Source organism: Pseudopipra pipra, chromosome 21 (genome assembly GCF_036250125.1).
Source record: "Pseudopipra pipra isolate bDixPip1 chromosome 21, bDixPip1.hap1, whole genome shotgun sequence".
NCBI classification, from domain to species: Eukaryota; Metazoa; Chordata; class Aves; order Passeriformes; family Pipridae; genus Pseudopipra; species Pseudopipra pipra.
Window position 1 is genome coordinate 228751 of NC_087569.1, and position 15871 is coordinate 244621.

At 45.0% G+C, this 15871-nt stretch overlaps 1 protein-coding gene and 1 long non-coding RNA gene across 14 annotated transcripts in view; one reads left to right on the forward strand and one right to left on the reverse strand.

Annotated features, from left to right (window-relative positions):
• Positions 1-2917: 2917 nt before the first annotated feature.
• Positions 2918-4286, reverse strand: LOC135425368 (uncharacterized). Its single transcript, XR_010435570.1, has 2 exons — positions 3512-4286; positions 2918-3323 (listed from the first exon to the last, which is right to left on the reverse strand). It is a non-coding gene; the product is annotated as an uncharacterized LOC135425368 (long non-coding RNA).
• A 94-nt stretch (positions 4287-4380) lies between these two features.
• The window catches only part of GTF2I (general transcription factor IIi), a 105189-nt gene continuing 93698 nt past the window's right edge, over positions 4381-15871 (forward strand). For 5 of the 13 annotated variants that reach the window (XM_064677580.1, XM_064677589.1, XM_064677581.1 and 2 more), the window contains exons 1-2: positions 4389-4528; positions 15667-15772. In XM_064677580.1, coding sequence (XP_064533650.1) covers positions 15674-15772 — 99 coding nt within the window. In that variant the 5' untranslated portion in view covers positions 4389-4528; positions 15667-15673. Of the gene's footprint in view, positions 4529-15666; positions 15773-15871 lie in introns of all 13 variants that reach the window. The other 8 variants (XM_064677584.1, XM_064677585.1, XM_064677587.1 and 5 more) reach the window with 3 other exon arrangements.

Here is a 15871-nt window from a genome sequence, read left to right on the forward strand (position 1 = left end):
CTTCTAAGACATGACAGCTGGCTCTCACAATGCCCTATCAGACCTTCCTGGGGCGGAGGAGGGGAAGTTTTATAATTGAGCAGAGGACAATTACCTTTATAAAGAGCACCATTCCAACTTAAAGGATGTGACCCTCCCCCTCAGGTAGTGCAAACCTCACCTCAACAAATGAGTCTGTGGATTAGGGCTTTACGCCCCCGCCAATCCAGCCAGAGCTTATTGTCAACATAGCTGCTGAGAATGGGATCTTAGAATCTTAGAATCACATGGGTTGGAAAGGACCTCTGAGATCATCAAGTCCGACCCCTGATCCACTACCACTGTGGTTACCGGACCATGGCACTGATGCCACACCTAGTCTCATCTTAAAAACCTCTAGGGACAGAGAATCCACCACTTCCCTGGGCAGCCCATTCCAATACCTGATTACCCTCTCTGGAAAGAATTTCTTCCTAATATCCAACCTAAACCTCCCCTGGCAGAGCTTAAGGACCATGCCCTCTTGTCTTACTGATAGTTGCCTGGAAGAAGAAACCAATCCCCACCTGGCTACAACCTCCTGTCAAGTAGTTGTAGAGAGTGAGGAAGTCTCCCCTGAGCCTCCTCTTCTCCAGGCTAAACAACCCCAGCTCCCTCAGCCTCTCCTCACAGCACTTGTGCTCCAGTCCCTTCACCAGTCTTGCTGCTCTTCTCTGGACCTGCTCCAGCCCCTCCATGTCCTTCCTGAACTGAGGGGCCCAGAACTGGACACAGCACTCCAGGGGTGGCCTCACCAGCGCTGAGTCCAGGGGAAGAATCACTTCCCTGCTCCTGCTGCCACACTGTTCCTGATCCAGGCCAGGATGCCATTGGCCTTCTTGGCCACCTGGGCACACTCTGGCTCCTGTTCAGCTTCCTGTCAATCCCGACTCTCAGGTCCCTTCCTGCCTGGCTGCTCTCCAGTCAATCTGTCCCAGCCTGTAGCACTGGAGGGGATTGTTGTGGCCAAAGTGCAGGACCCGGCACTTGGCCTTGTTGAACCTCATCCCGTTGGAATCAGCCCAACTCTCCAGTCTGTCCAGGTCCTTCTGCACAGCCCTCCTGCCTTCCAGCTGATTGACACTCCCCCCCATCTTGGTGTCATCTGCAGATTTGCTGATGGCTTTCTCTGTGGACACATTCTTCTCCCCTCAGGCTTGTTTACTTCCCCTTAGACCTGAGATATTTGGACAATAGTACCATGTTTATCTTATCTCAAGTTCCCATCAGGTGGCTTAATTCACAGTCAAGTTCCTGTCAGGAAGCATATGCGGGGAGGGATGGGCTTCAGTGGTCACAAATGAGCAGTTGCTTCTTTGCACATTTTGCTACAGTGAACAAAAATCCTTTGGTGATTTTAACAATGTTTAAGCCATTAACTGTAACATTTCAGTCTCTCACACCACGTGGTAGCAACAATGGCCCTACCAGCAAGAAGCAGCTGCCAGGTATGACTCAAAATAAATCATGGCATCATGCTGTGGAACCAAAAGGCATCTTCTCTGCCCCCAGAACGATCCATGCCTGCAGAACACGGTCTGGACACAGCCTCCCATTGATATCCTGGCAGTGAGCTTCCATTTCTTAGGCAGGTAAACTCCTACTGCCTTCCAGAAGGATTTGCTTGAGCAACTTCTGGGCAGAGTGTACTTAGGATATCTAAATCTATATGAAATGGCCAGGACAGGCTGTGTGTGCAGTAAGGTGCAGCTGGAAGATGGCAGCATGAAGTTATGGTGGAGCATGAAGTTATGGATACTTTCCACTAAAAATGCCATCTAAACAGCAAAGGGAACTGGCAAATTGATGTAGAAAATGTTTGTGGTTGCTTAGAAAGATTTGGTGTACCTTGTGCTGAAGTTTTTCACCAGCATTATGCCTTTCCCTACCCAGAATCTGCAAAAAGGAACCACCCAAGTGCTGCAGGGCAAAATCTCCTGGTTTAGGTTAGGGTGGCAATCAGTAGGGGATGGCTTTTTTTAATCTTTTGGGGGTTTTGGAGTGTTTTGGTGTTGGGGTTTGGGAATTTTTTTGGAGGTGTTTGTTTTTATAGGCCACTGCAGAATGCTTCTGTCTCTCACTATGTAAATTATGAGAAGAGTGATGTCCAATTGAACACCAGCAAGGAACTAAAAGAGCCAGGACATCTTGATTCACTCAGATTGTTTGCTCTCACTCAGATTGCTTGCTAGGGGATTCTGATTAGTGTTTGCAGCTCAGCATTTGTTTTGCACGAAGTCCACAGCCTCAACAGTGATGGTACAGGAATGTACCACAACATCTCCTGCAAGGCCCTTTCCCAGCTTCTGAGATTTATTCCCTAGATGTATTTATTGCTATTTATTACCACTAGGAGGAATCTGAATGCTTTCAACTGAGCACACTTCTATTTCTTTTACAAACGAGATTTACTTGAAGTTGTAGTGTGTGGTGGTTACTCTTGACAAACTCTAAACACACTATGAACGTTTTGAAAATACAGTTAGTGCTTTTATGAACATTTTAAGTCCTATACACACTATAAACACTATAGACAAAATGTTGATGTTTATGAAAATCATAGTTTGATTTAAAAACTAATTGTTTTTAATAGCATTTCATTGGTGTTGCCTAAAAGACCATGGAGAAAAAGACTCCAGGCCAATTTAAAAGAAAGTAGGTCCTTTAATGAGTCTATAGGCCTAGAGGAATATATACCATGTGCGCACGCCCAGACAGTGGCTCTATGATTTTATAATAAGATCCATCCAATTCCAGATTTGTCCACCCCTGGTTCTGCCCCGTTCTGCCCCCCGACACACCCCTTTGGGAATTGGTTCTGGGGGTGTTTGGGACCCCTACTTCCTCATTTTTGTCTTCTTCGCAGCACCTACTGTTACGGTTAAATCAAACCAAAATATTTAAACTTGAAAAGTAGTAAAAATTTATTATAAGATTTATTGAAAGTGCAAATGAGCAAAACAGCGTGCTGGGTGACCGGGTAGACCTCTGCTCCGCTCATGGTCCGCAAGAGCAACAAGCAAACAGCAACATTTACACCCTTATTAATTTCCCCTCCCACAGTCACTTCTCATCTCTTCATTGGATTTAGGTTCGCGGGCTCCATTCCGTTTGGTCCTTCTTTCCCGGGCTCAGTTTAGTTGCTAGGGACTTCCCACCAATAGTTTGATTAGTCTGCTGTCCTTGAGGCCTGCTATGTGGGACTTTCCAGATGGCAGTCCTGGTTCCTCTTTATCGTCCTTGTGCTTGACCCTCTGCTCCTTATCCATCTCCTCCTTGCCTTATAAGTACACTTAGACAATACACTTTTAGAATAACAGGATATAATATACTCATTTAGCAAAGCATAACAATTTGTCATGTCAGCATTATGGTTAACTATTCTGCAACTTATGATTTTTCAGCCTAAGCGGAGCTTTAACTATATCAGTATAAAGTATATTAATTTAAGATATAATTTGATGAGCAAATTGTTTATTTCATCATTACTCACTCATTACACCTACAGTCCTTGGAGTTCCTCCAAAGTTCTGGGCTTGAAGGTTGCTGTGTCTGTGTGATATCTTCTGGTCCAGGCTTTAGGGTGTTTTTCTACAATTCTACCTTGAAAAGAAGACTAAACATGCTAACGGAATTTTAGAGGGATTGATATGAAATAGGGTAGAAGGGTTGGGTACGTGTAAACATTGTGCTACAGGGTAAGGGATATAATACAGCTACATTAAAATCTACATTCACTACACATCTACTTCTAAAATCTATAAAAATTTAAAAATCAAAAAAAAGCTCTGAGGCATCATTGGGATCAAATTCTGAAATGCAGTATTTTCCTTTGAATAGAAAACTTTCCATCCACATTTACCACACTGAACCTAAATTCAAAGGAAAGTAATAGTGATGTCAGACAAAATATTTGTCTGTTTCTAGCCAAGAAAAAGGATCTTGTAGATGGGATGCATTATGCTTAACGCCTTTGTAATTGAAATAAAAGACTGCTTTGCTGTCAAGTTGCTGATTAAACCAAAATCAGGCTTTCTGCTGGTGGTGGCTGCTGTCGCTAGCGCCAGCGTTTTTTCTGCAGGGCTTGGAGCAGCTCCGGGTGTACAGCGCGGCCGATCCGTGTGGAGGGAGGCCGATGGTGAGGCCCCGGGACCCTCCTCGTTCCCCGAGGAGAAGTGTGCTGTGGGCAGAGCCCCCCGAGGCAGGGAAGGGCAGCGCCGGCCGGGCCCCGCCAAGGCCCCCGCGCCGGGCCCGGCGGAAGCTCCGGCCCCGGGACTGCGGCTCCCAGCGGCCCCCGCGAGCGTCTGCGCCGCTGCGGCTGCGCGAGCAACCCTCCCCCGCCCGGAGCGGTGCTGGGCTCGGCCCGACACCGCGGGAGGAGTGGGGCCGCGCGGCGCCCGCCGCCCCGACAGCACCGAGGGCTCGCGAGGAAGCCGCCGCCGCCCCGGTCTCCGCCGCAGCCCAGCGGCGTCTCCAGCCAGCGGGACCGGGCTGCCCGTGCCCGTGGCGGGTGAGTGGGAGGGCGGGCCCGGGCCCGTCGGGGCGGGGCGAGGACGGACCATGACGGGCGGCCCTGAGGGCTGCGGGATCGGGGGGCTGTGGGGCCGGGGGGCTGCGGGGCTGCGGGGCCGAGGGGGCTCGTCGGTGGGGCCGCTGCTCGCGCCGCTCTATCTCCGCATGGCAGGGGGGGCGCTGCCGCCGCCTGCCATTGGCTGTCGGGGGGGCGCGCGCATGCGGAAGCCCCGCGCGCGACGGCGGCGATTGGGCGTGGACGGGAAGGGGCGGGGCGGGTCATGTAAAGGAGCTGCCGCGGGCAGCGCGCGGGGCTGGGGGAGCCCCCAGGCCCTCCCGGGGCAGCCACGGCAGCGGAGTGAGGGGCTCTGGCCGCACCCGAGGCAGGCGCTGGCACCCAGGCCGGCAAGCCACTAGGGAGAAATGGAATCACCAAATTATTTGCCGTGAAAAGGACCTTGAAGACCATCCAGTTTCAGCTTCTTGCTATGGGCAGGGACATCTTCCACTATCCCAGGTTGCTCCAGGCCCCGTCCAACGTGGCCTTGGACACTTCTAGGGCTGAGGCAGCTACAGCTTTTCTGGGCAACCAGAGCAACCAATGCCTTATCACCCTCGCAAAGAATTTTTTCCTAGATTGTAATATCTTGCTTTCTGCAAATGTGAAGCCATTCCCCCTTGTTCTGTCACTCCAGGACCTTGCTCAAAGTCCCTCTCCAGCTCTCTTGTAGGCTCCCTTCAGGTACTGGAAAGCCACAATTAGATCACCTTGGAACCTTCTCTTCTTCAGGCTGAACAATCCCAATTCTCTCAACATTTCCTTGTAGGAGAAGTGTTTCATCCCTCTGGTTGTCTTAGTGGCCCTGTGTGCAGAAGCATGGCTACCAGCAAAGAACAAATCTAGCTGGCAACAAAAAATTTCTGCAGAAGCTTGTCAGCCTGGTGTTTGAGAGAGGTTGGCATGTAATTGTACACCCGTCTGGGTATGTAACCTTATCAGGCTCTCTTGGCATCACAGCAATGTTTTTAATCATAACAGTGTTTTTGATATCACCTGTTGTGTTGCCAGTTCTGCTTGCAGGCTTCTTTTACCAAAGGTTTGGTGTGTGAGTTGCTTGAGAGGAACATCTGCATGATGACTGTTTCATGTGTGCAGACACCCCCTATAAGCTAATAATGTACTTTTGTTGTTGTCAATGTGTACAAATTTTTGGGTCAGTATCTCACAATAAAGAGCAACTTTTAGATTCCTTTTTAAAATATACTTTATATTTGTTTCTGCTTGTCTAACTTTAACTCTGCATTTAAAGAAATGAAAACCAGTAAGAAACTAAAAAAAAACCAACAAAACAGGACGTGTAATTCCATTAGGTAAATTAGATGGCATTAAAAATTTGTCCCCATACAGCCTGGTATACGGTAGCCTCACAGACACCTGAGGTACCACTACTGACAGCCTTTTGTCTTATCCATCAAGACATGAGAACCTTTTCATAGAAGTTTGGTTGAAACTTATGTTTCTCTGGAAAGATTGTGAATTTGTAATTTTCTGAGAAAAAGTTAGTGACACATTCCCAAACTCTAATTTATGGAGTTGACTTCTATTTCTGGTCCCAGATTCTGGGTGGAGAGAGATTCATAATAGAATTGACATAAATGCTTTAATTCAAGGAAGAACACATATAATTGATTCCTTGGAAATTGGTGTTCTGGTTCATTCGGTTAAATGCAGTAAGAGGAACAAGGGAGAGAGCTGCTGAGGTAATGAAGTGACCAAAGGAGGGGACTGATTACTGCTGAAGAATGACAGGGTAATTGGTTTCCCAGTGCCCTGTTGTGTGCAGTGGTGGACAGCAGCAGACACAGGGCACTTCACTTTGTGTGCAAAGCTGTGTGCTTCGCATAAGACCTACATACTGATCAAACGATTTTTGTTTTCAAGGTGTTGGAATTCAAATGGGTGCTTAGTGTTGGATTAGCTCTTTGTGAGAGCCCCAGAAGAATTGAATTTGTTTGCCCTTAAACAATCTGAGCCATTTGTTTGCTGTGACCTTTGCAGTATGACATAGAAATCCAAAGGACCAGCTCTCACTAGTAAAGACAGCAATTCTCACTGTGAAAAATGTGTCAGCACTGGCATAGGTTTGCAAAGAGATGTTGGAATTTTTTCCCAGTGTCCTCCCCCCCCATCTGTTTCTTCCAGGATGCGGGAAGCAAAGCCGCACGCGCTGGGTAGTGCGGGAGCGGGGGGGAGGGTGAGCGCTCTCGGGAAGCACGGTGGCCACGGGGCTGGCTGGGAGCCTGTTGGTCCGGGGTTTTTGGGGACAGAGTGGGGAACCTGGTTTCGGCCGCCTCCTTTTCTTTTCCTGAGAGGAAGTTTTTTTTCCCCTCGGGACACCTCGCGGAAAACGACCGAGACCGACGGATCTCAGAGCGAGGTATTCTGCCTTCCGACTGCCTGTGGGAAAAAGGACTTTTTTTTTCCAGTGCTGGCTGTGAGCACACCTGGCTGAGAGCAGCCGTTGAACTGCCGGGACAGTCCTGCTTTCCCCCTCACCCCTCCTCAGGTTGCCGCGGGTTTCTCCCCCCCACCTGGGGAATTGGGACTTTGTTTTGTTTCTTCTGAAAGTTTTTGATTGCACCATTTGTTGTTTATTCAGATTTTGTTAATAAAAAGCTGTTTCTTTTCCACACTTCCACCTGAAGTTTCTTAATTTCTAAGTTGTTAACAATCTTGTTAAACTTGTTATAATTAAATAATTAAATAAATATTAACAGAGTTTAGACTAATTCACTTCTCAAATATTATATGTAAGTGTTGATGGACACTGTCATGTGAAAGGTGGGAGTTTGGTTTTTTGCTGGTCAGTACCCCAGGAAAGTTGATACCCTGGTGCCCAACAGTCTGTCAGCATCTTGTGATGCCGACAAACTTCGGAATAAAAGAACTGCTCGGAGACTTTGCATCTTTAAGCAGCAAGGTATTGGTTTATTGCAACGTTGGGAGTAAGGCAGTTCGCACTGCACGGACTCGCTCCACCCAAAAGTGCAAAACAAGCCATTTTATATGTTTTAGGTACACAGTTACACCTTCTGACACGCATATTAATAACTAGGCAGAGTCTAGGTGGAGTCTAGGCGGAGCTTTTGAGAATCTTCTTTGGTGCATGCTCAGTCTTTCACTGGGACATCGAGCCTTCATCCTTCTAGTGGTCGTCAGGGTTGTCTTCCTCGAGGTTGAACTTTTCAACTTTCTTTGTTAGGTGACCTAGATTCTTCAAGCTTGCAAAATCCTGGCTCTTGGCCTCCTATATATACTTTAAACATTTAGTTTACTTGATTTATTACCTTGTGGTCTATTATGTACTATTTCCTAGCATTCTTTCTATAATGAAACCTTGGTCCAGTAAGCAGGACAGAACAAAATATTAACCAGTGTTTCTACAATGTTCTTCTAGCAAAACAGACAGAACAAACATTAGGTGCTACCGTCTCCTGGCTCAGCAGGGCAAGGTGTTTTACCAATGTGGTGGTTTGAAACTCCCAAGAATCTAATTTTTACGTTCAAGCCCCCCCTCCCACAGTTTGCCCCTGTGAGAGGGTTTAGTGATGGTATGGACTTGATATCTTTTTCACTTCATGTGGAGAGTTTTCAGACAAAACACAACCATTCGTTATTGGGGGAAGGGGAAAATATTTACAGAGGTTTATTTACACCCACATATATATTTTCATTAAATTAAATTTCTCCTTTTCTTCAATAGAAATCCAAGAAGAAAAAAGTCTTTCTGTCACTTCTCAGGCCACAGTTCCTTCATTTCAGTTTTTTGTGGCACTGGTTAGTGTCCTTCATTTTCCTGAGGCAGCAGATTTAAGTATGGCAGTCAGAAATTTGGTTCTTACTTTGTGGAAATTCCAACCCCGAGCCCGAGCCTTCGGGGGATTTCCTTGTAGATCTTCACTCCTCTTGGGTTAGAACACTGAAGGCAGCTTTCAGTTAAGTCTTACCAAAGCTCTTTTGCTCTTTCTCAGCTCTCCAGCATGATAAAAGCAGCAGCAGCAGAGGGCACGGCCACCTCCTCCGCATTCCGTCCTGGCTCAGCTCTCAGGACGACTTCCGGTTTTCAGCTCCTTTCTCTCTCTCGCTGCTGCTGCATTTTGGGAGTCCCTGAGGGTTTAGAAGTCCACCCCTCTTCAGGAATTCTCTGGGTTTTCTGGGAAAGTAATACAGTCTTACCCCAAACCAGCTCTGTTGAGTTTTCCTCTGTTTTGTTGCTGGCTCTCCCTCCTGCAGGAACATCTCTGTGTCTTCCGGCTTCATGTTATCTCACTGCTACTGGCTGTCTTTTTGGCTTTTAGCCATTGTTGTCTCTGTTCAGGACTGCTCCGCTGCCGCTTTCAGTGTCTTCTGCTGCTGCTGAAAGTAAGGAAACTTTTCCAGCTCTTGATTATGGGACCAGTCCAGCACTGACACTATACTGGGTCTCCCGTAGCCTCAGCTGGGGGTTGGGGGCCCTTGACCCCCAGAGGGGCTCACTGGCCCCCTGCCTCCTCGTGGCTCAGATCATGGCTACCTACTTTCTAAAACTATCTTCACCACCTTCTCTTCTGTTTCTGTGGGTATGTGATTTCTGTAGGGCGCACGTGGACTATTGATTGGTCCAGTATTATCAGTGGGGCAAACCATTACTACCTCAGAGAAAAGGTTTTTCAAACCACCACAACCAACTAAGCCGTCTTTAACTCCTTTTGTGGTTTTCTCTGCCATCACTTGTAATGAGACCCTTTACCAACAGATTCACAAGTGCTTTGACTGCCCTTGTTGGGGGGACTCAATAGAGTGAAGACCCCCCAGTGTGTCCTGCCAAGGTGTTTTCCGCTGCTGGCAACTGCAGGGACTCGCTTTAACAGTTCACGGAGTAACACTCTTTATTAATACAAATTGGGACAGTTTAATAAGATTCGAAGGTTGTTGGTGATAGTGTCTACTTCAAAAATGTGTTTTAAAGCAATCTACTGACACATATATTAACCAAGCACCAGCTCTGATACGAAGCAATCTAAGTGATATGCTAAGAGAAAAGAACAAACAAGAACTCTAGTCCTAAAAGCAGCATTTAATGTGCATAGAGTATATTTTTCATCCAAGGTGTCCCTCTGGGGAGGAGAAGATGGACTCAGTCCATCAACTGATCCCAGCAGTTTTGGTGGAGGTCTTCTCCCACTTTCCCTCTATCTCCAACTTACTTTTATACTATTTTCTTTATGTTTGGGTGAAATTTGAGTGGCTCTAGTCATAAATAGCTTTTATTTCTGTTTGGTGTACCTAATGGAGAGAGTGGTTGTGGCTTGGCACCTGAGAAGCGAGTTTGACATGGTTGTTGGCTTCAGTAGCAGAACATCTTGATTCTCCCTTGGCAGAATGAACCAAGGTCTCAGGACCACAATGTTCCCCCATTCTGCTGGGATTTGAATGGGGGGGCCCATGTAGTCTCCACTTCGTTTCATACTCCGTTCTGTTCCGCTGAGCAGATGTTTATCGTTGTATTGGGGAGCATGTTGACCTCATTCCATCCAGGGAGTTGCAGCTGCTTTTTACCCTAGAATTCTGAATCTCCTCTAGATTTAACCCTACCCATCATCCCACAGACACACAGAACTAAAGTAATTGTTGTTGAACGTGATCATTGTTGTAGTTGTCTAAGTAAATATAATTACACTGGTAAAGATAGAAATATCAGATGGTCAGGACTGCTGTGATTAATATTTCATTTTGTTTACGTGATATCAGTGTAATTTATGAATGCCTAGGTGATGCAGTAGGACACTGCATACTTAAAAACCGAAGGAATTCTTCCCTGAGAAGAATGTCTGGCTTTAATTCAGAAACTGAATTTTATGCTAATGGTTTCTTTACTACTCCAAACTGAGTAATACATTCACTTTTTTACTGTTGCCTTGTGAGGTGTATAGTTAGATACTGCATTTTAATTTCGTCTAAAATTTTCTAATTATATGTTAGTCTACATTGGAATCTGTAGAAAAAGTGAAAATCAGATTTAAATATCTCTTTGCAAACATTGTGCCAGTTTAGGACTGAGTGACATCAGAGGTGCTTTTCAAATAACAGTTGCTGGATTGTATTTACTCTTATAATGGTTCTTAAGAGTAGCAGACGTAGTTGCTATCTAGGCTGACTAAAAAGTTATCATATGGTGCTGAGTATCATAAAATTACCTAGAAAAAAGGGAATTAATTATCCTTGGGTTTGGGGGTGTCTTACAGCTGCCCTACCCTACCCTTTGCCCCCTGCAAAGTCCTGCTGGTTTCCTGTGACTCAGTACTGTTGGGTGTGCTGAGCACCAGCTGTTTCCCGTCAGAGCTTTGTTTCTTAGGGCCCCTTGCTCTTATCACTAAAAACCGGGAAATAAACTCTCTAACTAGTTTGATAGCTTAGAAAACCAGCATTACTTTATTCAGTGCTGTGGTGAAAAAATTGCCAAAAATTGGGTCTTAAAGAAACCTGCAAGGCAGGCATTCTTTATTACTGTGCTGGATGCATTAATTTTTGTTTCCTGAGATCCTGTTACATATTCATGACATTTCAGAACACTAATTAGCATATATACATATCCTTATAAGGTGTCTGAGAAGCTTCACAGGGGGTCTCTGGTGGTCATCTGGAGCCCCCAAAGTTCTACGTGACCGCTTTATGAACTCCTTTGAGGGTATGCGCAATCTTTTACCTTGATGTGTAACCGCACCTCCTTTGCTTGTTTGGCTGGTTTCTGTAACCACTTAACCCATGGGGAGTGGCCATGAAGAGGCACCCCTGCTTCACCGGAGAAGCTGCACACTCTTCAAGAAAGTCTGTGAAAGAATCTGCCATATGAAGTGATTGACTGCCAGTCATGTATCTCCAGGTCAGCTAGCAGCTTAGCTGTCAAATCTCGCCTCAAAAAGCAGGATGTGTGTTTGCAGATGGTAAATTAGGCTGGTAAAAGCAGCACCATGGCACCAGGAGTAGCTCACCACAGAGAGCTTGGTTTGTTTGGATCCTCTGACCAGATTCCGGGCCAAGGCAGATAAGCCTTAACAAGGCACAGCATCCTGCTACATACAATGGTGTGAGACACAGTGGTCATGTCTTAGAAGGGGCCATAAATCATCAAAGACCCTTGAAGCACCCCTAGACTAATTTCTGGGGCCTTGCCCAAGAGGACTGTGCATGACCCACAGTGTTGCATCAGAAAGCGTAAAACTTCCTGCCTCAGATGAGGTACCTGGGTGTTCCCCCCAAAATGAATGTATATTAACCCACTGAACTTTGTGTTTCATGGGCTTTCCCCACCTGTGACGGATCAAGACTGCAACCATAACTTCGATCAACTGAAACGGAGCTAGGGCCTAAAGAGTTAACTCTCAATACTGATCCGGGGACCCTCCTGCTCAGAAGAATGTAATGCTTAGCTAGAGACAGAAACCAGGGCTTAGGGATTAGATGGTACCGTACACCAAAAGAATACTCACACACCTACATAAATAAAGATAGGGTAAGAACATGAATAGATAAGGGGTGAAATAGGGGCTTGAGTCCAGTCTTGCAGAATTCACCATGGAGTCAGCGAAAATCAAGAAAGTTGAAGAGTTCAGCCGAGGAAGAAGAGTGAAAATACAACCCCGTGAGGCTGAAGAAACAGGAACAACCACCGAACATCACCCCAAAAAGACGACTCCACCCCAGACTCCACCCAGACTCCGCCTATTATGAATATTATAACTAGATATTGCAATTATATGAATATGTATGTGAAAATGTTGTAATCCCTCGTAGAAATTGTATATAATCATGTCTCTTTTCACTGAGAAGGCAGAGCAAGTTTGTCCAGCGCGAGCTGGCTTGCTCTCCAACGTTGCCTAAATAAATACCTTGCTGTTTAAAGGCTAAATTCTGTCCCTAAACAGTTCCATTGCGCCTTTTCGGGCGTCACAACGAACGTCTAAAATTGTGACAATCAAGTCTTGTTGCTGGATCCATGGGTGGTGATATCTTTCCACTATCTACTCTTATCCTTTCTTCTGCTTTCTTTCTTTTCCTTATATGTTTTCTTAAGTGATATCGTTGTACTTTTATATTGTTATATTACTATAAATAATGACCAAAATGGCTAGATACCTCCTTTGCATTGCAGCCAAATTGTTCTAAAATAAAGCTGCCATATACATATATATAACACTGGTCATTCAGTGTCATTTCACTCTAAACCACCCCAAGGGATCTGTTAACAAGAACCTCAATTACTCCGCCTTTAGGGGTGGGTTGTAACATTTGGTCTTTGGTTTTCCCCTTGTAAAAGGAAAATCCAGGGATTTTTTTTTTGGCTCTGTAGTTTCATGGCCTTCCCATCAGGCAGTGTGCTGGTTTTGACTGAGATAGTTTAATTTTCTTCACAGTAGCTGGTATGGGACCATGTTTTGGATTTCTGCTGGAAACTGTTGATAACTCAGGGATGTTTTCATTATCTTTGAGCAGTGTTTGCACAGAGCCTTTTCTGCTCCTTGCCCCACCAGCAAAGAGGCTGGGGGTGCACAAGGGTTTGGGATGATACATGTGGGCCAGCTGACCCCAACCGACCCCAGGGATATCCCAGAGCAGGTGCAGTCATGCTCAGCATCCAGAGCAGGGGGCAGAAGGGAGGGGTGGATGTTCAGAGTGGCGTTTGTCTTCCCAAGTCACCATTACATGTGCTGGAGCCGTGCTGTCCTGGGGATGGCCGAACACCTGCCTGCGATGGGAAGTGGGAATGAATTCCTTGGTTTGTTTTGCTTGTCTGTTCAGCTTTTTCTTTCACTATTAAACTCCTTTGTTCAACCTGCGAGTTTTCTCACTTTCACCCTTCCAGTTCTCTCCCCATCCCACCGGGGGGGAGTGAGCAAGCAGCTGTTTGGGGCTGAGTTGTGGCTGGGGTTAAACCACAGGCAGGAATGTATTTTGCAAGGCTTTGTTCATTGTTACAAGGCTTTATTTGGGCAAAGGCTCATCTTGGCAAAGTTAAACTAAAGGATTTATAGATAATTATAACTAATATTAACTGATCTGGAAGTTTTAAGATTATTAGACATATCATAAGTGGTACTCTATTGAAAGGATGGCTCTTAAATTGGCCTTTTTGTGTAGCATTGGTAATGGTGTTGGAAAAAATCTTTAATTGTAGCAAATAGTGCTTAGTCTTGTGAATTCCTTTAATAGACAGTGCCTAGTCCTGTATTCCCCCATGTGTGGAAGTGAATATCTTAGCCTTGAGAATTAGGACTGTGGCTGAGCAAGAGCTGATAAAAAGGCGTATCTTGGTGAAGCAGAGCAAGGCCTGAAAAGCTAATGTAGTGTAGCAAAACAAGACCTAGAGAGTTAACTTAGAATGCATGCTCTGAGCAAAGGCATAGGGAACTGAGTTTCAAGAACAACAGAGATAAGAACTCATTAAGGAATGCTGAACACACTGACCCAAAGAACATAAAGTAAAGTACACAGGAAAACAGAGAGAACCAAAAATGCTAGCATACACATAAAACAGACATATGGAAGAAAAACAGAGGGAGATAAGGGAAAGGAGAAGAGTCAAAGCCTAGGCACTCTTTCCGAATATCAGAAACTCCTGCCAAATACATGTGAAGTCAGGCACAAGAGTTCAAGAGTTTACCTGAGTAAGAGGAGTAAAATCAAGACCCCTGAGGCCGAAATAACTGATGTACCACCAAGATACTCCCCAAAATGAAGACCGTGCCCCTGACTCCGCCCTAACTCCACCTGTTATGAATATTATAACTAGATGTTGCAATACTATGAATATTCATGTAAAATGATATCATCTCCTAACAAGAATTGTATAAATATTCCAGCTGTTCACTGCCTGCTTTGGAGCTCTTTTGTCCAGTGCGAGCTGGGAGCTCCCCAATGTTGATTGGCAATAAATACCCTCCTGCTTATTGACTAAAAACTCTGTCTCTGAGCAGTCTCTCTGCGCCTTTTTGGGGCATAAAATTGGCATCATTGGCCAGACCACATAGGTGGAATGCATTCAAGGAGAAGAAACTGTTTTTAGGAAGCTGATGATCATAAAAGGATGATTTGAGGAATGGAATGTTCCCTGAACAGCAACCAGAGACCCTCAAGAAACCCCTACTCTAATTTAAATTTCTGAGAAGTGATTTAAATGTGTTAAAGAATTCATGGGAATGTTTAGCATATATGTATGAGCTCCAGGAAATGTAATGAATGAGTATTAGTTACACAGATATAAGCTGATGCATTAGATGCTGGGGATGTGCTGAGGATGTGCGTGTTAGGAGGAGAGATCCCCTATGAACCCTGCGCCGAATAAATGCCTGCTTTCTAATAGTGAAATTACAGTGTTAGAGACTGCCAACAGAAGCGTAAACTAGTCTTGATTATTACTTATGTCTTAAAAAAGTTGAAAGTCTCTTGAATGACCTACAGGAAAACAGTTTAAATCTCTTTTTTGTGTCACTGCTGAAATTCAGTTTGTAATTTTGGCACCTTAATTGGGACTACTTAACTTTGAGTTAATCCTACAACTGAAGAATATGCGAATAAGAATGTCATGTTCTGATTACTGATACTGTAGTCTCTGAGGCCGTGATTTTGGGGCAGTGTGATGGTGGTTTGTTTTGAAATAGGCCATGATAATTACAGGTAAGATTGTTCTAATACCTGAATCGTAATTATGATTTGCCATTTCTGTATGTTACTGCCAGTGTTTGTTGCTGTGTTTATCTAGACTGCTGGAGTTGCAAACATACTTAGAAAGAGAAATTTATGTAAATTTAGCTAATCAATTAATATGCATCTTTCTGGGCACAAAGGGTTTGTGGCCTGGTCATAGCACAACATTGTAACTTTTGAGTTTTTAGCTTCTGCTTTTATAAAACAGCAGGAAGCATGAAAGAATAGAAGAGCAAGCACTTTCTCCTGTTAATTTACCTCTTTGTTTTGTTGTTTGTGTGTAGTGGGCTGTATTCTATGGGGTTTTGAATTTATTTTTTCCTCTACTTGCATAAGAGGGGTTTTCTTGACTGTTGTGTGTATCTGTAAAGTTTTTTTCTTTCATTTTATAGGAGGAAAATGGCTCAAGCTACTGCACCAGCAGCATCCATCCATGATGAGGAATCCTTAGAAAGCAGAATGGTGGTTAAATTCCTCATGTCAGGACTTGAGTCAATGGTTAGTAGAGAAATTAATCTGCTGCATCATAACTCTGTCTTAGCATTTGCAGGACTACAGCAGTATATTGCTTCCCGCTGGGCAGCAGGAAAGGTGGAT